Genomic DNA, 25,891 nt, shown 5'->3' with positions numbered 1-25,891 from the left:
TTTCACCTTTATTTAACCAGGTAGGCTAGTTGAGAACAAGTTCTCATTTGCAACTGCGACCTGGCCAAGATAAAGCATAGCAGTGTGAACAGACAACACGGAGTTACACATGGAGTAAACAATTAACAAGTCAATAACACAGATAACACACATAACATAGCTACAGCGCAGCTACACCATCAGATCTGTGAGCATAAAATATATGGCCACAGACTTATTGGCAAAAATGCATTCCTGCACTTTGCTAAAAACCTGCCCAGATTCAAGTAAATATTTGTACAATTGTCACCACCAACATTATATCAACATAAAACTAGCAGTGATCAAGGACACTTGACAGAGTATACAATAATTATTTGTGGATTTAAACTTGCAACCTCTTGGTTGGGAGTGCCTCGTTCTTTCTGCAGTGCCACCAGGTTCATACTTATTACTTGGAACATATATTAACACAGTCTGAATAGAAGGTACGCTCATCGCTGTACTTTAAAATATAGCTAGGGGCAATGTACTGATTGGGGCTCATTAGCATATTTGAGGGTGTGGTAAAACAAATGTGTGTTTGTGCCAACCGTTAGTGGAAGTGTTGGAGCAATTTGAGTGTTTGATGATTATGCTGATGCAAGTAAAGAAAATCTTAACACAATCTTATGTGCCAATAATGAGTTGCACTGTAAAGAGGTTATTATACATTTTTTGTATAACTTAATGGCAACTTGTTGCTGTGAATTTGTCAATTCTTAACTGGAAACTACTCGTCAGTAAGTTATTCTAAAAAGGTCACAATAACTTACTGACAAAACATTGCCAGTAACCTACAAGACACTTGCTGCCACTAGCAATCCAGTAACCTACTGTGCCGTCACTGACATTTCTGTTGACAACATGCACATTACTTGCTGATTGGCAGCATACTGTAGCAGTGTCAGCCTTTCATAAGATTGCAGGAGTGGCTTTTTAGAGGTGTCACTTCAGCTAGCTCTTTTTGGTCCCCCATGAGAGGGAAAGTCATCCCAGTTAATGTGCTCTGTTGTAATCTGTTCATAAACATTAATCGTGTACACTGTCAGTGCATGTAATACCAAAGAGCCATGTTATTGTAATACTCACTTTCCTACCAGACTGTCAGGTCAGTGAACATGGAGATTAGGTACAGTAAATTACTGTGAATTTCACAATAACCCACATGCAATTAGTTAATAGCAAGTTATTGAAAAAAAAAGATTAACTTCATATGAAAACAGCTGCCTTTAAATATTTTGGAAGTAGCAGCTCTTGATTGCCACAAGTTCTTACAAAGATTGCAGAAATGACAGTGTCAAAAGTGGTGCTCAACCATCAACATAACAATAAAACCGATATTAGCTAAAAATGCCAACGTCGGCCTGATGTCTAGTTTAAAGCTGATGTGCAAGATTGATGTCAAGGCTGACGTGCAAACAAAATCTCCACCCTGCTGACCCTCAACACTGGGGCCCCACAAGGATGCGTTCTCAGCCCTCTCCTGTACTCCCTGTTCACCCATAACTGCGTGGTCATGCACACCTCCAACTCAATCATCAAGTTTGCAGACAACACTACAGTAGTAGGCTTGAATACCAACAACGATGAGACGGCCTACAGGGTTGAGGTGAGGGCCCTCGGAGTGTGGTGTCAGGAAAATAACCACTCACTCAACGTCAACAAAACGAGATAATCGTGGACATCAGGAAACAGCAGAGGGAGCACCACCCTCCACGTCGATGGGACAGTAGTAGCGAAGGTGTAAAGTTAAGTTCCGGCTTACACATCACGGACAAACTGAAATGGTCACCGCACAGCAGCTCCTCTTCAACCTCAGGAGGCTGAAGAAATTTGACTTGTCGCCTAAAACACTAACTTTTATAGAAGCACAATCGAGAGATTCCTGTCGGGCTGTATCACCATCTGGTATGGCAACTGCTCCGCCCACAACCGCAAGGCTCTCCAGAGTGGTAATGCGGTCTGCACAACGCATCACCAGGGGCAAACTACATGCACTCCAGGACACCTACAGCACCCGATGTCACAGGAAGGCCAAAAAGATCATCAAGGACAACAACCACCCGAGCCACTGCCTGTTCACCCCGCTATCATCCAGAAGGCAAGGTCAGTACAGGTGCATCAAGGCTGGGACCGAGAGGTTGAAAAACAGCTTCTACCGCAAGGCCATCAGACTGAAAAATAGCCATCACTAACAGAGTGGCTGCTACCAAGAGACTCAAATCTCTGGCCACTTTAATAAAAGGTATCACTAGTAACTTTAAATAACGCCACTTTAATAATGTCTACATATCCTACATTACTCATCTCATATGTATATACTGTATTCTATACCATCTACTGCATCTTGCCAATGCTGCTCGGCAATCGCTCATCCATACACATTTATATTTACACTACCGTTCAAACATTTGGGGTCACTTCAAAATGTCCTTGTTTTTGAAAGAAAATAAAAAAACATTGTCCAATAAAATATCAAATTGATCAGAAATACAGTGTAGACATTGTTAATGTTATAAATGACTGGTGGAGCTGGAAACAGCAGATTTTATTATTATCAGCAACCATCAGTCCTGTGTTCCAATGGCACGTTGTGTTAGCTAATCCAAGTTTATAATTTTAAAAGGCCAATAGATCATTAGAAAACCCTTTTGCAATTATTTTAGCACAGCTGAAAACTGTAGTACTGATTAAAGAAGCAATAAAACTGGCCTTCTTTAGACTAGTTGAGTATCTGGAGCATCAGCATTTGTGGGTTCGATTACAGGCTCAAAATGGCCAGAAACAAAGACCATTATTCTCAAACTCATCAGTCTATTCTTGTTCTGAGAAATTAAGGCTATTCCATGCGAGAAATTGCCAAGAAACTGTAGATCTCGTACAACGCTGTGTACTACTCACATCACAGAACAGCGCAAACTGTCTAACCAGAATAGAAAGAGGAGTGGGAGGCCCCAGTGCACAACTGAGCAAGAGGACAAGTACATTAGAGTGTCTAGTTTGAGAAACAGACGCCTCACAAGTCATCAACTGGCAGCTTCATTAAATAGTACCTGCAAAACACCAGTCTCAACGTCAACAGTGAAGAGGATATTGGACTCCTGGTTGAGACTGAACAAATGAACAACAAAACAGCACAGCAAGTATGTGAAGGAAATAGGTTTTGATTATGTTTTACTGGTAATGGGGACATACGTAAATGCCAACAATATAACTTTTTGGTCAATGTGTGTTTCAACTATTTAACTGTACTAGAATGCTTAAAAAGGCCACAACAATTTTAAATAAATCGGTATCGTTTTTTTTTGTCAAGGAAAATATAATATCGGTGCATCCCTATTTGAGAGTAGTGGATATATATTCTTGGTAACAAATAACTATCTTGTAGAACTGCTGAGACATTAATGCACTCCAGACCAAAAGGTTGCAAGTTCAAATCCTGAGAGCATTTATGCACACATAGGCATAGATTCTAAATCAGATCTGCACCAGCTCTGTGGGTTTCGGCAATCGCATGTTTACATTTGATTTAATCTTGAATTTAACGTCAAGTGTCCCTGAGCACAGCTACTTTTTCATTGGTGTTGTCAGATAACTGCATTATTATTTACTTGAAACTTTTAGCAAAGTGCAGAAATGTATTGTGAAGTGAAAATGCACGGGTGCCAATATATCCTCCAAACACCGTCTTCAAGGGCATGATCACAACATATTCAAATAACAATTGACGTATTTTCATTAAAAACATTATTTTGATTAATTTATTCATACTATTTCATCCTTCCACAAGATATAGTCCCAACACAAATCTAGGGTTACTACCCAAGCCGGTTGGTCGTTCATTCTATCCGTTCGGTTGCCAGAGACGCGACCCAGTTCAGTCTTTTTGTTCTGTATCTATGGACACGACCCAGTTGTTCGTTCTAAATGTTCCATGGCTGGCAACGTTCTTTTCCCTTCTTTGCTAGCTAGCCAACTACAGCTAACTTACAGTCACATCAAAAACTGCAGCCTGAATAACAGCAAAGTAGCTGTATTTGAATTTGTTCAAGCTGTATTCTAGTGACATTTATTTGGATACATCCATAACAATGAGCTAATGAGGTGTGATTTCACCTGGCATTGAGAATGTGCTCACTCGTCAGGACACTGTTGTTTTCCGAGGAGCTAGCCAACAACACAGCTACAGTAACACAATCACTTCAAACTGCATTTTATTGCATGACATAAGTATTTGATACATCAGAAAAGCAGAACTTAATATTTGGTACAGAAACCTTTGTTTGCAATTACAGAGATCATACGTGTCCTGTAGTTCTTGACCAGGTTTGCACACACTGCAGGAGGGATTTTGGCCAACTCCTCCATACAGACCTCCTCCAGATCCTTCAGGTTTCGAGGCTGTCACTGGGCAATACGGACTTTCAGCTCCCTCCAAAGATTTTCTATTGGGTTCAGGTCTGGACACTGGCTAGGCCACTCCAGGACCTTGAGATGCTTCTTACGGAGCCACTCCTTAGTTGCCCTGGCTGTGTGTTGTTTCGGGTCGTTGTCATGCTGGAAGACCCAGCCACGACTCATCTTGTCACGTTCTGACCTTAGTTCCTTTGTTATGTCTTTGTTTTAGTATGGTCAGGGCGTGAGTTGGGTGGGTTGTCTATGTTCCGTTTTCTATGTTGTGGTTTTGCGTTTGGCCTGGTATGGTATGGTATGGTTCTCAATCAGAGGCAGGTTTTGTTAGTTGTCTGATTGAGAATCATACTTATGTAGCCTTTTCCCACTTGTGTTTCGTGGGTGTTTATTTTCCGTGTCAGTGTTTGTTTCCACACGGAACTGTTTCGGTTTTGTTTTGTCACGTTGTCGTTTATTGTTTTGTTCAGTGTTCTTATTAAAAACCAAGATGAACACTTACCACGCTGCGTATTGGTCCGATCCTTGCTACTCCTCCTCAGAAGAGGAAGAGGAAAGCCGTTACACATCTTCAATGCTCTTACTGAGGGGAGGAGGTTGTTGGCCAAGATCTCACGATACATGGCCCCATCCATCCTCCCCTCAATACGGTGCAGCCGTCCTGTACCCTTTGCAGAAAAGCATCCCCAAAGAATGATGTTTCCACCTCCATGCTTCACGGTTGGGATGATGTTCTTGGGGTTGTACTCATCCTTCTTCTTCCTCCAAACACGGCGAGTGGAGTTTAGACCAAAAAAAACGATTGTTGTCTCATTAGACCACATGACCTTCTCCCATTCCGCCTCTGGATCATCCAGATGGTCATTGGCAAACTTCAGACGGGCCTGGACATGTGCTGGCTTGAGCAGGGGACCTTGCTCCATGACGGCGTAGTGTGTTACTAATGGTTCTCTTTGAGACTGTGGTCCCGGCTCTCTTCAGGTCATTGACCAGGTCCTGCCGTGTAGTTCTGGGCTGATCTCTCACCTTCCTCATGATCATTGATGCCCCACGAGGTGAGATCTTGCATGGAGCCCCAGACCGAGGGTGATTGACCATCATCTTGAACTTCTTCCGTTTTCTAATAATTGCACCAACAGTTGTTGCCTTCTCACCAAGCTGCTTGCCTATTGTCCTGTAGCCCATCACAGCCTTGTGCAGGTCTACAATTTTATCCCTGATGTCCTTACACAGCTCTCTGGTCTTGGCCTTTGTGGAGAGTTTGGAGTCTGTTTGATTGAGTGTGTGGACAGGTGTCTTGTATACAGGTAACGAGTTCAAACAGGTGCAGTTAATACAGGTAACGAGTGGAGAACAGGAAGGCTTCTTAAAGAAAAACTAACAGGTCTGTGAGAGACGGAATTCTTACTGGTTGGTAGGTGATCAAATACTTATGTAATGCAATAAAATGCAAATTAATTACTTAATCATACAATGTGATTTTCTGGATTTTTGTTTTAGATTCCGCCTCACAGTTGAAGTGTACCTATGATTAAAAAAATTACAGACCTCTACATGCTTTGTAAGTAGGGAAACCTGCAAAATCGGCAGTGTATCAAATGCTTGTTCTCCCCACTGTTTATATCCATAAAAATGACGCCAGCTGATTCATGATTTAGACTGGTTGAGAAACGCTCCCTGCCTTTGTCTCGTCCCGACACATTCATTAATATGGGACAGCAGAAAATCTAATTCCAATAATGACACAATGTTGCAAATATTAGAGAGACGGCTAGGTTTAGGCAAATCTCCACTGTTGAAAATGAAATGTTAGTCTAAAAGAAATAGTAAAGATCAAGTTTATAACTTGCCTGGCTGGGTTGATGAGACAGTGGTCTCATAGATGGAACAGAATAAATAGGCATTTTAACGTCATAGATTTAGTCAGTGGTAACTTGTAGAATAGACACTAGCTGGAACGCGGTTTTAACCAATCAGCATTCAGGATTAGACCCACAAATGGGAGCTGGACCAAGGCTCCCAGCAGCCAACACCAAACAAACATTAACCCATACATTCATAGGAGTATGATCTATGAACTTTAATCCAAAGACAGGTAGCCTATGAAAATTCCCCACCAGATGTAGATGAAAACTATAAGAGATGTACTGTTGTTGACGTATCAGAGAGTAGCAAACCTCCCTTTACTTCAAACATAGCTAGGCACAGAAGGCTATATAACAAAGCGCAACTATGCTTCTTCAAGAGGCACCTTGGTACTAGTGAGTGACCTTAGTGATAAAACAAGAGCTCCATCAGATCCCATTAGACCATGTAAAGTTGACGTAAGTTTGATGTAAGGTTGGTTGACTCCCTGTAGAGTGGGATTTGGCAGAATCGGAGGCCACTCGGTGACACAGCTCTGTAATTCCTAAAAGGGTGTCAACATGAGCTCTAGATTGAATTAACTGCCTAACGGTGTCCACTTCTCTTCAGCCTCCTCTTCTCAGCCAGCCAGGGTTTATAGGGCTTACATTTATAATATCTGATCACAGATCAGCCAATGATTTCCTCTGGAAAAATGTGTAGCAGTGGGGGAAAGGTTGAACGGGAGATCTCTCCCCCTCTTGTTTTGGGGTTCCCCCAGATACGTTTTATGTAGAAGGACTGAGAAGCTCAGTTCGTGACATTTTTTAAAAGGTCATTCTACTCCAAAACGAATTAAAATAAAAACTGTGCTGACATCTAAAATAAAACATCCACCTCCAGAAATGAGCCCAATAATATATTGGTAAAACATTGGACCATGCATGTAGACTGTGCATGGTTCATATCATCAGGTATGCTATTAGCAATAAGCATTATCACCTGTAGCCCAACTGAGGCAGCATTATGGCTATAAACAAATAGGCTGAAGCATGGGGTTGCCTATCTGCATTTACCCGATTGGGCTCATTATCTGGATCTAAATGTAATCTTTTAATTAGTTAGCATCCTATTGATTAATTTTATGTCCCAAAAATGTGCATAAACACATAGGTAGGCGTACATCACTTAGGGTAACTGGGGTAACTCCCCACCCGGGGTAAATGCCTGCCTGTACTTCTTACAAAAAACACTATTTTTTCTCCCACTTTCCCTGGTTGCCACTAATCTTGCTTGACTAAAAATGTAATCTGTCTTATCACAATTTAAGTCACTACAGGACAAAAATGGAGGTAACATTTTACCCCAAGTTACCCTACAACTGACCTGTGTTACATTTAGCCCTACTCTCCCCTATGCACTCAAGGCGATTGGGGAGCAGTAACGTGCTTAACCATGACACTACTAAAAACTCAGGGTTTAAAATGGTACAGTTCTCACATATTTACAAATTTAGAAATAAATAAAAGTAGGAATGGAATGCTGGGAACCTACATTTTTATTTTTACAAAGGCAATTAATACTGCAGTTTTCAGCCTCCCGAGTGGTGCAGTGGTCTACGGCAGTGCTAGCTGTGCCACTAGAGATTCTGGGTTCGAGTCCAGGCTCTGTCGCAACCGGGAAACTCATAGGGCGGCGCACAATTGGCCCAGCGTCATCCGGGTTAGGGGATAGTTTGGTCTGCAGGGACGTCCTTGTCCCATCGCGCACTTGTGACTCCTGTGGCGGGCCGGGCGCAGTGCTGACACGGTCGCCGGATGTACGGTGTTTCTTCCGAAACATTAGTGCGGCTGGTTTCCGGGTTAAGTGGTCATTGTGTCAAGAAGCAGTGCGGCTTGGGTTGTGCTTGGGCTGGGTTGTGCGTTTCGGAGAACACACGGCTCTACACACGGCTCTCGACCTTCGCCTCTCCCGAGTCTATACGGGAGTTGCAGAGGTGAGACAAGACTAACTACCAATTGGATACCACGAAATTGGGGAGAAAGAAAAATTGCAAGAATTGTTGTGCTTTGATTGGTTGTCAGAATGCAGGTTTCCCTCCCTATGGCATGCGTAGCTTGAATGTTTCTCGAGAATGTTTCTCTCTCATAAAACACACAAGTCGTCTAGGTAAATAGTCTATTCTACTATGGTGTCGTCTGATTTTTGTAATTATTACTAGTTTTGTTTGCTGAGGAAAAGTAAATGTGGACTGTACTAGCATCAAAGTGCACCTAAACAGAAATATTTGTTTATGTTTAATATTTTCGGGGCATGGCGGCAATGATTTTCCTGTGGCGCAGCGGCAGTTAAATGAGTGCAGCGGAAACCTGGATCAGCCAACAAGGGCTTTAGAAAGGTGTTACACAGTTATCACAGATCTGTGGAGTGTTGAGTGTCCAAACAGACAAGATGACACAGAGGTGTCCACTGTCAACACGTTCCCTCACCTCATCAACGCTAACTTCTTTCATTGCTTGCTGACAGACTTGAGTTGGTTATTCAAGGTAATTTGTCTACTTTGTTTGAAAAGGCTTATAGTCCTTGTAAAAAGGTTGAACACAGACAACCCTACTGCTCTTTTCACAAATAGGAGATATGGTGATTTCAACAGGGGACACACAACAGAGGCTGTTTTGCAAAGGCAGTGGAGAGAGGGAAAGCAGAGACTGAGTATATAGCCTTGCGTGGTGTAGCATTAACAGTGTGGTTGTGATCAGTGCTTTGAACAGCACAGAGACAGGGGCTGTCAGGCAGACGCTCTACTCTGCTCACCCTGAAATAATATTTGATGCCAGCCGCAGCTCCTTTGAATGCAACTTTGGAAACCAAAAGAAGAAAATAACTTTTTTGAAAAGGGTATTTAGTTTCTGTTTCTCACCCCAAGTTTTTTATTTTGTTTATCAAAGAGAATATCATCACAAAATGTTAAATAACTCACCGACACACTGCAGGACTACTATGACAAAAAAGGTGACACGCAGATCGGCAGGACAGGCAAACAGACAGCACAATTGCAGTCACATCACACATCTCCCCAAACAAAATAAATGAAGCACACCACACAGCTCAGCTTAAACACACAAACACCTGCGAGGACAATACCATAGCTGCCACTAAACACACACAGGCGCGCCTGACACGGTCCACTTCCATAGCTGCCAGGGTGCTAGACACACAGCAGGAGGGTAAACAGGAGTAGTGGTTTCACTACAACACAGGGCCTGTCTCTCTCTGGCACATAAACAGACTGATACTGTACTGACTGGCAGGATATGTGGTACTTTTATCTGCCCAATACGCACTGTCAGTCCGCTCACCACGACCACACACACAGGCATACCCCACACAAACACTTCATAATAATAAATCAGTCATAATGAACTCTTATTTGAAAACACAGGCCTACTGTTATTTGTCTAATTGAGAACATAGTTGTCTAATATTGGTCCAGACTCGACCGATACAGTAACTTCAGAAGCCCCTGCCCACCATAGTATATATACGTAAAGCTGCCCCCACACACACACACACACACAATTCTGACGGGCTCAGTTTGCCTAATATAGAAAGGGAGAGAAAATGTGTAGTCTGCCACAAAAGTGAGATCTCGCACTGAACCCTTCCATTGACATTTTTCAGTGAGAGGCTTCACAGAGAGAATCCTGAAATCTTTATTTGAGGAAAGACCATACAACAGAGGAGATAGGACAGATGGAATTTCATGTTGGGTGGGGGGAAAATAGCCATTTCAGCTTAAAGTTTGTGTTCACCTTTTCAACTAGGCCCATCTCTAGACACTATGACAATCATTCACAATAATCAACAGTAAAATACCTACAGTAGTCGCCAAAGTGGTAACCTATTATTTGAATACAAAATACACAAATATAATAGTTTGTAATAACTGGTGGACTCTGGAATGTCTGAAGGTCAAAGGTAACAAAATCTATTTGCTTATGTTTAGACCTATTGTTTGGAACAATATACAGTACTATTCCAACACATAACATGTCCCGAGTGGGCTCCCTGATACTTTTAATGATATGACTCATGTTATACATATAAATTGACACTATAGGTAATTAACAAATCACAGCCCTCCTTTAGGACCGCACATTCAGCAAATTTATCAGCAGAGGGAGTTCCCTTTAAATCCATTTTGTTGGTGGTGCTCATAAAATGTATCAAAACTTCAGAATTAGCAGAAAGCCCACTCTGGAAATGTGATGGACTTGTCTAGTATATTGTTCCAATCAATTTGTCTTCAAATGAACAAAATCAAAAAGGGTAGTTTTGATGTTGAATAAATTAATGTGAACATTTGTATTTGAGAAACCAGACATAGGTATATTCTATATGACAACCTACTCCTTATAAAATGTGCTCTATGACACTAAGATGTATGTATCATAGGGTCTTACGGGAGGGAGCCCACTTTCATCATGATTTTCTCAAACATGGTTTGTTTTACAAATGTAAAAAGGATTCCAGAACATACTTCCTCTCAATGAAATGTCTATGTGAGAATTGCCAGCACAATCGGAGATATACAAAATATGTTCTGCTCCAGCTGGCATGGAATCGCCCTGTAACATTACATGTCATTGGGGAAACCCCTACGCCCCACCCAACCTATCACAATCCAAAAATTCCAGGATATTGCTCGAACAAACCGCTGCACGGACATTTCGGTTGAATGCATTCAGTTGTGCAACTGACTAGGTATCCCTCCCGAGTTCAATGAACAGCGCCTACCCCGAAACTAGGGGGCGGGGTACTCGTGTGTGATAGCAATCTAACTACTGCAGAGGACCTATGTCAAAACAGTGTGTGTACTTATGTGCACAGAGGCAGCGGAACGCCAATGTTGACCGACGGAGTAATCGTTAAGCTATTATTCTTGCCAAAAAAAGGATCCAGTGAGTGGGACAGGGATAGCAAATCCAAGCTCAGTAAAATTTAAAATAAACAACGATTATACTCCACGGCTAGCTATACGGACTACAGCTGCACCAAAATACAGCTCCATTTTGTCATGCATCCAAATAAGATGTATTTCAACAGTCATCTGTATTGGTTGGCCTATATAACTAGCAATCTGAATAAATCCGACAAATTTTAAATGACACGCTCGAGTACAAAATTACGTTACATCGCAAGCGCCCCACACTAAAAACGAGCCAATCTGAAATAATCACCTATGAATAACAATACTAATTTAGCAAGCAACATACATTAATTCAGTAGCAGTATAGCTTAGCAAACATGCTGAAAATAGAGAGTGAGAATTTATTCATTTAACTATAATATTCGAGTCTGTGACACTGACAGAATCTGGCTCGTGCTGCTCTGCTTTGCCAGGCTAGCTGCAGCTTGCGTACAAGACATGAATTATTCAAATCAAAAAACTGTTTTCTACACAGCTAGAAAATGCTGCAAGTTACATCTTCGTGAACGTATATTTTATTTAGCGTATACAAACCATTGAAAAGGTTCAAATGACAAAAAACACATACAGAGGGCAACATCTGTAAATCACAAGGAGTATAGGAGTCGAGGAATACGGTCAAGTAGTAATGTTACAGTAGCGAGCTAACGTTAACCGTTTGACAGGCTAGAGAAGCCGATGCAAGACAGCCACAACTCATCTAGCTAGCTGGCCACAACCCGGTGGAGAGCAAGACAGCACTGACAATCACATAAAATGAACACACAAAGGTAGCCGGAGATGGCATCAAACGATTTAGATATATTTAGAAATTACCCGTTAGAATTCCGACTCGAATTTGGTGGTCGTGGTTGGTTAAAATCATCCCTTCCGACGCCATGTTTACCACCGCTCTCGCCCGCACTGAGGATCCAGAGAGAATCGATAGCAGAGCACATCGAACGTGAGGAGGAGGCGGGATGAGGAATATATGGGGTTTCCACTAGTTACCACAGCCACAAAGTTTTTTTTAATCGTTATATCGTAAAAATTAATGAAGACAAACATTTGCATTTTGCTCTTAATTTAAGGTTAGGGTTAGGAATACGGTTGACAGTGTTTAAGGTTAGGGTTAAGCTTAGGTTTAAAAACACATTTTAAGAAGAAAATGTATATAAATGGGCGGGGTTTATGACTTTGTGTATGTGGTAACTAGTGACGACCAAGGCAACCAGGCAGGAGAAGCCGAGTTCAGACCATGCAGAAACACGATGTTCATAGATACATTTATATTTAGAACTAACCCACACTTCTTTACTGTGCGTGGGCGCTCAGAAATGAGTGTAAGTATACAGTATATGCGTGCATTATTGCGGAAATACTTACAAGTACGCTGTATCCGAAATGGGAGGTGCTTACAGGCCTAATGCGCATAATGAAATGCCTTAGTGGTCTCCTCGCTGTGAGTGTACTACTGTTTTTTCCAACAGGCCTGGGATTTTATGGCACAGTTGGTAGGTAGCGCGGAGTCACTGGGCTGCATGTGAGAATACTACTGTTTCTTCACAGCTAGCTACAACGCATGTGCCACTGTTTCTCAGTGTTGTAGTGGTACCCGGAGAAATGGGTATAACCTACTATATTTTGCCAACAATTTACCAAACCGCCTTCCTAGCGAAGTAAAGACGCCCTGAGTGAAAAATCGTTTTCCTAATAGTTTTTGCAGGGTTTCACTGTCAAAATCAAACTTATTTTTTTATTTTTATATAGCACAACAAAAATTGCGCACCTAGCAAGCGTAGGCTAACTGTGTTTATGTGCTGTACAACAATGTAGGCCTACAGTGTGTGTACCTTTGATTTTGCTAAACAAATGCCCTCCCGATTGATACAAATCGTCATGACGTAATTCTACCAGGTAGGCCTACTTTGCAGTCACATTTAATTGGCAAGGTTTTTGGGGAATGCCGTTAGAAATGTTCATTCAAACAGTACATATGATGACAGAATTGCGCATGGCAAAGATTCAACCAAGACTTCGGACAACTTTTTCAAAACCTTGTTTGCAGACCCATTGTTGAATTTTAGTTAGCATTTACTGATAAACTCTTTATGAAGAAGCTGTTATTTAGAACTGAAAAGGGTTCTTTGGGCTATGCCCAGTCATCAGGCTGCTGATTATCCCGCACACCTGTCACCATCGTCTCATGCACCTGCGCCTCATGACACTCACCTGGAATCCATCACCACCTTGATTATCTTCCCTGTGCCTGTCACTCCCCTTGGTTCTTTCCTCAGGTGTTATTGACTCTGTTTCATGTCGTTGTTTGTGTTTCGTGTTCATTGTGTCTTTATTTATTAAAACACTCACTCCCTGAACTTGTTCCCAACTCTCGGCGCACTTGTTACAGTTTCTATGGATTTTATACCAATGTTCTGTGTAATAGCCTCAAATATACACTGCTCAAAAAAAATAAAGGGAACACTAAAATAACACATCCTAGATCTGAATGAATGAAATATTCTTATTAAATACTTTTTTTTTTCTTTACATAGTTGAATGTGCTGACAACAAAATCACACAAAAATTATCAATGGAAATTAAATTTATGAACCCATGGAGGTCTGGATTTGGAGTCACACTCAAAATTAAAGTGGAAAACCACACTACACGCTGATCCAACTTTGTTGTAATGTCCTTAAAACAAGTCAAAATGAGGCTCAGTGTGTGGCCTCCACGTGCCTGTATGACCTCCCTACAACGCCTGGGCATGCTCCTGATGAGGTGGCGGGTGGTCTCCTGAGGGATCTCCTCCCAGACCTGGACTAAAGCATCCGCCAACTCTTGGACAGTCAGTGGTGCAACGTGGCGTTGGTGGATGGAGCGAGACATGTCCCAGATGTGCTCAATTGGATTCAGGTCTGGGGAACGGGCAGGCCAGTCCATAGCATCAATGCCTTCCTCTTGCAGGAACTGCTGACACACTCCAGCCACATGAGGTCTTGCATTAGGAGGACCAGCATATGGTCTCACAAGGGGTCTGAGGATACCTAATGGCAGACCATAAATGTCTTAGATGTTATTTTCTTGGAAAGCTGTGAGTGCTATTATATGATACAATATCAGTGCTTGTGTTTAAAACTTGTCTAAGTCCTATCATCAACTGATTTGAGCCAGTCTATGGCTGTGTATAGACTGCATTGTTTGAATTGAGTGTTAGCACAGTGGCAGTTAATTTGAAAAATTACTGTAATCATTCCTCTAAAACTGTCTGGCTAGCTAACATATATACAGTGCGGATACATTTGTCACATTTATTGTTTTACACATTATCTTATCACAGCACTGACGAACCATGGTTGGCCAACTCCCTCACCAACATGGCTGACCTTTGGACCATCATGAGAAGGTTCATGTCCATTCTAGTATTCTAATTCTTATGTTGAATAACCCCTTTTGGTTCCAGGTAGAAGAACCTGTCTGGTTCCAGGTAGAACCCTTTTGGGTTCCATGTCGAATCCTTTTCAAAGAGGGTTCGACCTGAAACCAAAAGGGCTTCTCCTATGGGGACAGCCGCAAAACCTTTTTGGAACCCTTTTTTCAAGTAGATATCATAAATTGAAACGGCCTTCCTACTTACCAGATCGACTACCAATGTTGTTCTTCTGTGAGCTGCTCCATGAGACAACCAGTTGAGAGCTGCAGGCTCTGGCTGCCTGACAGATGATATTCAGCTGAAACTAGGGTATGTGTGCAGCTCGCATTAATATATTTCACATGCTTAGCGTTTGTGTAGGCTACTTTGTGCATGATTTCTCTGTTGTTTTACATAATAGATACAGCGTATACCTCCACTACACTATTTTGATACGCATCAGTGGGTAAAAAAAGTGGGTATTGGGCATATACCTGCGTATAGTCCCAACTACACAACTTCTGTTTTTCACACGGCCCCCAGATGCCAACCCTTTATTGGTGGCAGCAGTGGGATAGTCTCTTGGGCATTTTCTGTGTGCAGAATCTCTTCTAAGATTGCTAAATAATAATAAAAACGAAATATTATTACCATTTTATTCCATGCTGTACTATAAAGTGCTACCCCACCCATATAATAGGATCAACGGACTCTCAGAGGAAAAATACAGCCATTAGTATGAACTCATTGATGCTGCTGCCCCAACAGAGGTCATCCAAGAGTACTTGGTAACCTGATTACAAATCAGACCAGTCATGGTGGCTGTTCCTGTTCAGGCTCAAGATCAACAGAGGTGACTAATGGAGACTGTCTGGAGAGAAGCAAGGGTCTTCGGCCTGCCAGGAAGAGAAGGCTCCTGAGTCCTGATATCTTTCTCTCTCTCTTGTTTGGAGCCTGCCCAGAAACAGGGAATTATCATTCAGTTTGACCAGCCAGACATATTCCCTGGTTCACAAGAACAAGGCCATCTCTAGTCTTTGAAGTCACTATGCAACTTAAATAAAAGTTTATTTGATGTGCCAAATATGTCCCTAGTTTGTTGCCGTAGAGAGATGGAACATGGGACGTTACAGAGGTAATATGTATTTGTGTTATATATATATTTTTTTATATGTTATGACAGGACACTGGATATAGATATATATAGACTTAGGGTATAGACATAGATAGGCATTGACAATTTGGTGTGTTACAGTATTTGTTCCTCTATCTAGTTCCCTTCCCCCCTCTCTTTCAATATTGGTACAACACAATGGTTGCTCACCCACAGCCCCAGATTCCAAAAGGTAGTTTAGTTTACTGTAGCCCAGGGCCAGGCACCTAATGTTAAAGTTTACCTTTGTCAAAAATTAAATGTGCTTTTGCGTGTCTTTACTGTACATGTCCCACCTCACTAGTGAATTGTTACTAAATGTGATCATGGGTTGGAGAAATAAAACAAGATCCTAAATAATGGTTTATCCTCCATATGTAGTAGGACTAACCATATGGGACTCTATCTATACGCAGGGAAACGCAGAAGCACTGAAGAGTATCTGCATAATTATCACCAGTGGAATTATGGGGTGTAAAATGTAAAAGCAGTGTGCCAGTAAAGGGTCTCCCAAGACACATACATGGCTCCTTACTTAACCCCTCTAATAGACCAAAATATAGCTAGTGTTACAAATGGCACCCTATTCCCTATTATATAGTGCGCTACTTTTGACCTGGGCCCATAGTAGTAGTGCATCACATTGGGAATAGGGTACCATTTGAGGGCACAAATTGTTGTATGGTATTGTCCTCGTCTTTACAGTGTCCACGTCGCTCTAGTTTCTCATCACTATATGTACTGAACTGCTTCAAATATTCAGTTGTTGGACTAATTGGAACACCTGTCTGCTATGTCTTTCAAATTAGGGGAACATGGAAGGGACATCTACCAGTGTTGAGAGAGTGCAGGTTGAATTCTGATCAGCCACAACCATACAGTAACAAAGTCCCTTTGTCTAACCTAATGGATTTACTACAGAATAAAATAAACTCTTTCATGACTCAAAGATCAAATCAAACTGTATTCCTCACATGCACCGAATACAACAGGTGTAGATCTTACAGTGAAATGCTTACTTACAAGCCCTTAAAACTTCTTTGGGATCAGTGTCCCGTCCATGGCACGGTTGAGCTAATGTAGGCTAATGCGATTAGCATGAGGTTGTAAGTAACAACAAATTCCCCCAGGACATAGACATATCTGATATTGGCAGAAAGCTTAAATTCTTGTTCATCTAACTGCACTGTCCAATTTAGAGTAGCTATTACAGTGAAATAATACTATGCTATTGTTTGAGGAGAGTGCACAGTTTTGAACATGAAAAGTTATTAATAAACAAATTAGGCACATTTGGGCAGTCTTGATACAACATTTTGAACAGAAATGCAATGGTTCATTGGATCAGTCTAAAATGTTGCAGATACACTGCTGCCATCTAGTGGCCAAAATCTAAATCGCAGCTGGGCTGAAATAATACACTATGGCCGTTCTCTTGCATTTCAAAGTTGATGGTACCAAAAAATACAAAATAATGTTTTTTTTATTTTCTTTGTATTATCTTTTATCAGATATGCCGTGTTATATTCTCCTACATTCCTTTCACATTTCCACAAACTTCAAAATGTTTCCTTTCAAATGGTACGAAGAATATAACCTTGCTTCAGGGCCTGAGTTACAGGCAGTTAGATTTGGGTATGTCATTTTAGGCAAAAATTTAAAAAAAGGTGGATCCTTAACCAACAATGCAGCTGAAAAAGATAAAATAGAATAAATATCAAAAATAAGCAACAACAAAAATATAATATATAAAATATATGAATAAGAAATAAAAGTCTTAACACTTGAAACTGAGGTAGAGTTGAGAGGTCAAAGGCCAGATTTTACATCACAAGGTTTTCATACCTAATAACCAGTCCTCTGCCAGAAGACCACACTTGCCTCACATGGCAACCATGTAAATCTCTCAGCATGTGGCCCTGACCACCACTCATATGTTAATTTATGCCTCACTTTGAAACCCCAGACTGAAATACCTTTATTCACAGAAATTCCTCAAGAGTTGAGGTAGAAATGAACATTTCTCCAGCTGTTTTTTCTGGGGCAAGGTGATATCATTCTCTATACTGCTTCTCTCCCTGACCTGCCTTCTCCCTTTCCTCTTCCACCCTTCTCCCTTTCCCCTTCTTCTCTTTTTCTCTAGCTCTCCTCCAATTAATACTGAAGTTGTTCATTAGTCACTGTGTTTTTTTAAATCATTTCCATCTTAATCTGTGAACCTTTAAGCCTTCACACAGCTGAAAGTCTAACAACATCCCAAAATATATGCGGTCAGCCAACAGTTTGAGGAGAAAGCATATGCATATCTTCAGCCAGTCCCTGCCCTGCCCCTTAACACTAGATCTAGTACATTAGACAGAGAAAAATGAGGGCTGTGGAGTTTGGAGAGACTGTCTGAAATACATTCATTCACTTTCCCTTTTTTGCTAATGTAAACCTTTAAACGCCATGCATCACTGAAATTTACATTTAAATTAAATTGACTTGGGGCCAGAAGATGAGTGTGAGTCCCCAGACACATTCTGGTGGCAGTGCTGTGGTCTTTATTTACTGATCTGTGGTCTCAGTCTGTTTCCCAAGTGGCACCCTATTCCCTAAATAGCGGAGGATGGGGTAAATTGAGCTGTTTTTTACATTCAGCATCACTACATCAAGGGAATATAGTATTCTTTCTAGCAAAGATACAGTATCTACATATATTTCAGGATGTTGTGTATCCCTGAAAATAATCAAAATTCATATAAACATAACAGTTTTGAAAACATAGCTTTTCCAAAAAAAGGTTGAGCCACCTTGGGGTAAGTGGTGGACAGTGGGTTATGGTGCTGGTGCTGGTAGGTCAAAGTTTAATTAATGGAATGGGTGTGTGGTATATTGTGTATCTTAAATGTATGCCAACATTCAGATATAGATATCACTGTTCAATATCTCTTACCCTTTCATTTCTTAACTAGTTGTCTGCGACAGGGATGTTGTTTCGATGTGCCAATTTGTAGGAAAGTTCTCTGCATTTGAGGCTACTAATCCCATGAAACTGGTCCGCAAAATTCTTGATATGTTTAGCAAGCTCAGACTCCATATCATCAGATACAGTAAGACCTTGATGTAGGAACTTAATTTGAGCCAGTTTGCCACAGCAGGAAAATAATCCTGCAGCAACAGGAAATGTGAATTATTACGTGGATTATAGTTAATGGACTTTTTTTTGTAGGGGTTGATGCATTTTTGTTCGGGCAAATCAAGTCTGACATTTTAAAGTGGAAAATACAAACTTTAGAAGCCTTTTTAAACCTTTAATACACTACAAGTTTGCATTTCTTGCCATGCAGGAAAAATCGCAGCCGCAATCAAATGATCAAATTAAGATCCCTTATCTGTACTCTATCAAAGCCTCTCTGTTTGTTTTCTTTTTTTCAATGTACCTCTTCAGTGTCATTCAGTCTATTTTTTTTCATCCGTTAATGCTGCTCCAATGAACAGTACCCGGCCCTGAACTTACAGTAGTCTCTCAAGAACCTCAAGGGGGGCTTGACCCCTGCTGGTTTTACGTTTGTGTCACGTTCTGACCTTTATTTTCCTTTGTTTTGTCTTTATTTAGTATGGTCAGGGCGCAAGTTGGGGTGGGCAGTCTATGTTTTGTGTTTCTATGTTATGCTTCTGTTTCGGCCTAGTATGGTTCTCAATCAGAGGCAGGTGTTGTCTCTGATTGAGAATCATACTTAGGTAGCCTGGGTTTCACTGTTGGTTTGTGGGTGTTTGTTTCCGTGTCTGTGTTTGTCACTGCTACACCTCCTCTTCAGACGAAGAGGAGGAAATCTGCCGTTAAAGTTTGTTTATACACACGGGGCATAATGATGTCTACTCGGTAACAATAACAAGTCACTACCTGCCCCCCGTAATATATCATTCGAAGTGGATGACATAGAACACAATTGGATGAAGTAGTACACAAAAAATGACCGTGGAGCTCTGTAGGACAAACTGAGTTGACATCTCGTGCTGGGGTGTGTTCGTTTTGTTGGCCTATATTCAGCCAAGCCAAGATATTGTGGTGTCCACTTCTAGTGAGGAGTAGTAAAAACAATGGTTCAGCATGTCTCCACTGTGACAGGCTGTGGCTTCATAGTTCAAGTCAGAAAGCACTGCGATTTGTAGGTCTACACATGAGGTATATAATAAACATTTTATATAGCCTACAATAGAGTCATCACAGTTCATCCCAGATTACAAATGCATGTAAGAAAAAAAGAGGGTCTGAGTAAGGGACAAACTTTCATGAGCTATAACTCATGCTGAGCCATTAAGCTTTGTGGATAATTATAGGATTGTGGTAGGCTATTAGATGGTGACATAGCATGGTGCGGGTCTGGAGAGGTACACAGTAGACTGTTTCCTCCAGATAGTTGTGTGAGGCAACAAAAAGGTTGTGGGTTCAATTGCTGCAGAGATCACAAACTGTACACATAAAACGTAGTCCTATGCGTTCGCTGAACTGTAAGTTGCTTAAGATAAAAGTTAAATAAATATGCATACATTTGATCAAATATAAATAGGCATAAACATGAGGATGATCTAGTACAGGCAGTCAAGTGGGTATACCTTTCCTCACTCACTGATCTCAGTGGTTGAACTTAAAGAGGTAGTTTAGCACCATCATGTGGTCATTTCAAGATTTATGGCACACTCCATTACAGGCTGTTTGGCAGTTTGAATCAGTTCAGGTTCCTACTCTTCTTTATCTTCGTCCTCCTCCTCCTCCTCCTCCTCACATTTCTGTCTGTTGCAGATCTTGCAGCAACATTCAGAGTTATTGTCTTTCTTACTGTGAGTCTTATCTGATCAGGAATGATTGTGAAGATCATCAAGGACGGCCTGTTCACCCCACCATCATCCAGAAGGCGAGGTCAGTACAGGTGCATCAAAGCTGGGACCCGAGAGACTGAAAAACAACTTATATCGCAAGGTCATCAGACTGTTAAACAGCCATCACTAGCCGGCCTCCACCCAGTACCCTGCCCTGAACTTAATCACTGCCACTAGCCGGCTACTACCCGGTTACTCAAACCTGCACGTTAGAGGCTGCTGTCGAATGGACATGTACATGGAACACTGATCACTTTAATAATGGAACACTGTTCACTTTAGTAATGTTTAAATACTATTTTACCCATTTCATATATATATACTGAATACTAGTCAATGCCATCCTATTCAACTATTGCTGTACACTATTCTAAGTGTTCTTCAGATATACTACATATTCTATCCACATACTGTCCATAATGTCTGTACATCACATTACATTCACTACTGGTCAAAAGTTTTAGAACACTTATTCATTCCATTTTTTTTTCTTTATTTCATAGTTTTGATGTCTTCACTATTATTCTACAATGTAGAAAATTGTAAAAAATTATGAAAAACCCTTGAATGAGTAGGTGTGTCCAAACATTTGACTGGTACTGTAAATATATACTCCAGATTCCGACATTGCTCGTCCTAATATTTTTACATTTCTTAATTCCATTCTTTTACTTTTAGATTTGTGTGTATGGTTGTGTATTGTTAGATATTACCGTATCGGTGAAGCTAGGAACACAAGCATTTCGCTACACCCGCAATAACTAAATATGTGCATGCAACCAATAAAATGTGATTTGTGTATTGGGTAGAACCTTGCGTCCCTAAGAGGGCACTAGGGGGCAGTAATAGAGTCTTAACAATTTAGGCTGCATGTAAACTGATGACAACAGTGATTGAAATATACTCAGATAAATCATATAGCACATATCCGAGACGTATCTGGTTAATGCCAATACACAGACTTCTGGCTTGCTACTTCATAAAGTGTTATTCAGCCTGGTGTACTACAATCAAATATGTCCTGTTATGATTGATTCTGCTCCGATAACTAATTAGAGGCTGATTTCTGAAATAGTGATATCATTCCACTGCCCACAATCATTTTAAATCATACTGATCACATTAAACTGTGGCAGAACTGGATTATTGCAGTTGTAGGCTACATTGCGACAGATACAGAAAGGGGAAGGAAATATGTGGTATGATAGAGGGAAGTGGGATTGGGACCATGGGGTGCTGTGATTACATGATTGCCTCACAAGCGGTTGCAGATAGAAATAGAATGAATAGAGTTGTCACGATTTCCTATTCTTTCTGACCAACAATCATATCAATCCTATCTGTTTTACATAGTACATTTCTATCTGAATGTTCTGTAACATTATCCCACTGAACAGGTCAGTTCAGTTCAGTCAGCTTGGAGAGGAGGATGACTGTGAAGAGGAAGAAAAAACAGAAAAAGGGAGAAAAACACATCTAACAACTGAGAGAACAGAAAGTACATGTACTTTCTGTAAGTATGAGTGGGTGTAGTACTTGTTCATTGTTATAAACATGTTGACATTTCTAATGATGAAAGAAAAAAAGAAACTCGCCACTTTACCCTAGCTGTTCCTCAGTGGGTTGATTGCTACAAAATCACCTCTTTGAATTGTTGTTTTTCTCTTCCTCCCCCACTGTGTGTGTGTGTGTGTGTGTGTGTGTGTGTGTGTGTGTGTGTGTGTGTGTGTGTGTGATATATAATATTGTGCGTAGTGTATAACACCTGTGATTGAAATAGCCCAAAGCTAATTAGCCTGAAAACTTAGTCCAAAGTGTGGGAGAAGAAAAATAACAGAACTTTAAAACCTCCATAAAAACATGACAATAATTGCAGTTGAGAAACATTGGTTGGTTGTCGCCCTGACTTTTATGAATACGGTGTGTGTGTGTGTATTTGTGCACTGGCGTGTGTTCCCCTCCCCTCTCTGCTTCTCCTCCTTCCAAATCCTCATTGATACTACAGTAGCTGTTGGAGGGATGCTGAACTGACTGTGTCTGAGCTGTGGACCTGTCTCTGTTGTTACTGGAGGGATGCTGAACTGACTGTGTCTGAGCTGTGGACCTGTCTCTGTTGTGCTGTAAATCTGAGGGTCATGGAGCTGGTTCATCTCCAGAGTTATCCGTCACCCAGGGAGACACACACACACACACACACACACACACACACACACAGTGGGACTGAATAGATGTCTGGTTCCTCCTCTCCCTCGGCCCTGCGCTACACTCCTCTCAGTGTGACTCCCAAATGGAACCCTATTCTAGAAAGTGCACATTGTAGGGAATAGGGTGCTATTTGGTACTCAGCCAGAAAGAGGAAATATGACCAGTAAATTCAAACAGTTAGTCACTGCAGGACCAGGGCACTGCCAGTCCCTAACTCTTTTTCCTGTTGCCTGGCCTGTGTGTTTAACGAGCCAGGGGACTGGCTGAAAAACTACCTGATGACACTGAGGACATGAGAGATATGAAAGAGTGGAAATGTGGAGGGAAAGAAGGGAGAGAGAGGCTGCGATACTAGAGTCCCAGATCTGTTTGTGCTGTCTTGCCAACTCCTATGTCATTGTCACACTGGCCAGGGAGTGGTGGGGAATTGGAATGAAACAGTGCCAGTGAAAGTTTTCCATTGGAACTGGAAGGATGTGCTGGATACATGGTCGAATGTCTCCTCACACACAAATAGAGAGAACCCCCCCCCCCCCCCCCACACACACACGCGGGAACTGCAACTGGAAGGAAACTGAAATTATGTGCTGAATACATGATTGAAAGTCTCCTCATCTCCTCAATTTGTGCTCTGTGCTGTGTGTTACACCATCCTGTTTTCACTAAATCATTCATAGCAAATTAAGTCTATTATTCAAATACAAACTCCCTCACACACAGACTGAGAGTCATTCCCATCGCACGTTGTCCAGAATGCATTTTTTAAAGGCAATGTTCCCGCATTCACGGAGACCATACTCACTGTAAATGGTGTGTATATGTCGGCTCAATGGGAAATTACCTTTAAATGGAGCATTGTCCTAATCCGCAATCTGATTGAATCTCGACCATAGTCTGCATTTGAAATATCGCCATATTCCCTATATAGTGCACCGGGTTCCATAGGGCACTGGTCAAAATAAGGGACCTATATAGGGAATAAATGGCTATTTCAGACACAGGCACTGTCTCACCAACAATCTTATCACATTGTAAACAAACACACACATGAAATAAGTAATTCATACCAGATGAAGTCTTTTCAATTATGAACTTGCTCACACTGTCTCATAAACACACACACACACATTAATCCTGTCAGTCAATATTATGGTTTCATCCCTCCACCCCATCCAGCAGTAGCTGTCACATCAGACAGAAGTCTGGCATGTGATCCCTCTTCATTAATAAAAGGCCACTGCTCCAGCTCTCAGTTGAGCCAAGCCAACCACAGGAGCCAGCCATCCAACATCTGTGCATTCCTCCAGGGAGCGTCAACAACAGACATAGGTTATGTCCCAAATGGCACAAGTAGTGCACTAAATGGGGAACTGGGAGCCATTTAGAACATAGGCATACTCACTAAATTCTCACACCTCTCCATCTACAGTTGTCACGATCGTCGTAAGAACATTCGGACCAAAGCGCAGCGTGATATGGGTTCCACATATTTATTGAAGTGAAACACACAAAACAATAAAGAACAAACGAAACGTGATGTTAATGAAGTGCTCACAGGCAACAACACAAAAACAAGATCCCACAAAACACAGTGGGGGAAATGGCTGCCTAAATATGATCCCCAATCAGAGACAATGACAAACAGCTGCCTCTGATTGGGAACCATACCAGGCCAACATAGAAATAAACACCCTAGATTACCCACCCTAGTCACACCCCGACCTAACCAAAATAGAGAATAAAAAGGATCTCTATGGTCAGGGCGTGACAGTATGCACTGTAGGCCTAGTGCGTGGAGCCGGCACAGGTGGTACCAGACTGGGAAGGCGCACTGGAAGCCTTGTGCGTGGGGCCAGCACAGGTGGTACCAGACTGGGAAGGTACACTGGAGGCCTAGTGCGTGGAGCCGGCACAGGTGGTACCAGACTGGGAAGGTGCACTGGAAGCCTAGTGCGTGGAGCCGGCACAGGTGGCACCGGACTGGTGACACACACCTCAGGGCGAGTGCGAGGAGCAGGCACAGGACGTACCGGACTGTGGAGGCGCACTGGAGGCCTAGTGTGTGGAGCCGGCACAGGTGGTACTGTCCTGGTGTCACGCTCTACAAGGCGAGTGCGGAGAGCTGGCACAGGACGTACAGTGCTGGGAAGCGGTACTGGAGACCTGGTGCGTGGAGCCGGCACAGATTTTACCAGACTGATAGCACGGTCCTCAGGACGAGTACGGAGAGCTGACAGGTGGCATCAAACTGATGACACGCTCCTTAGGGTGAATGTCGTGCATCATACACCAACAAACAACTCTCTCCGCTCACTCTCCTCCAATTTCTCCATCTTCTCCCAGACTGGCTCTGGTTCACTCCTCAGCTCCTCCGACCACCCCTTGTGCCCCCCCCCATAAAAATGTTTTCCTCCCAAATCCAGGATCCCTTCCCATTCAAGATCTCCTCCCAAGTCCAGGATATCTTCTCCTCCTGGGCATACTGCTTGGTCCTGGTGTGGTGGGATCTTCTGTCACGATCATCATAAGAACATTTGGACCAAAGCGCAGCGTGATATGGGTTCCACATATTTATTGAAGTGAAACGCACAAAACAATAAAGAACAAACGTGATGTTAATGAAGTGCTCACAGGCAACGACACAAAAACAAGATCCCACAAAACACAGTGGGGACATGGCTGCCTAAATATGACCCCCAATCATAGACAATGATAAACAGCTGCCTCTGATTGGGAACCATACCAGGCCAACATAGAAATAAACACCCTAGATTACCCACCCTAGTCACACCCCGACCTAACCAAAATAGGATCTCTATGGTCAGGGCGTGACCACAGTACAATTAAAGTACCATCGCCTTGGATACAGAGGCCTTTGCTTTTCTGAGTCAGTGGTATTAATTGTGCTTATTGAGTAGAAAGTGTTATTGGGTCCCAGGGTCACCCTCAAAAGCTTACCACCAAAACAAACAGAAATACAATTTTTAACTCAACCAACATAACGCACCTT

At 41.9% G+C, this 25,891-nt stretch overlaps 1 protein-coding gene across 13 annotated transcripts in view; it reads right to left on the bottom strand.

Annotated features, from left to right (window-relative positions):
* The window catches only part of LOC139375010 (gephyrin-like), a 127,835-nt gene extending 115,630 nt beyond the window's left edge, over nucleotides 1–12,205 (bottom strand). For 11 of the 13 annotated variants that reach the window (XM_071116361.1, XM_071116354.1, XM_071116355.1 and 8 more), the window contains exon 1: nucleotides 12,083–12,185. In XM_071116361.1, coding sequence (XP_070972462.1) covers nucleotides 12,083–12,146 — 64 coding nt within the window. In that variant the 5' untranslated portion in view covers nucleotides 12,147–12,185. Of the gene's footprint in view, nucleotides 1–12,082 lie in introns of all 13 variants that reach the window. The other 2 variants (XM_071116368.1, XM_071116364.1) reach the window with 2 other exon arrangements.
* Between the last annotated feature and the right edge of the window lie 13,686 nt (nucleotides 12,206–25,891).

The sequence above is a fragment of the Oncorhynchus clarkii genome, chromosome 19, assembly GCF_045791955.1.
Source record: "Oncorhynchus clarkii lewisi isolate Uvic-CL-2024 chromosome 19, UVic_Ocla_1.0, whole genome shotgun sequence".
Classification (NCBI taxonomy): Eukaryota; Metazoa; Chordata; class Actinopteri; order Salmoniformes; family Salmonidae; genus Oncorhynchus; species Oncorhynchus clarkii.
This window is presented reverse-complemented; position numbering and strand designations above follow the sequence as displayed.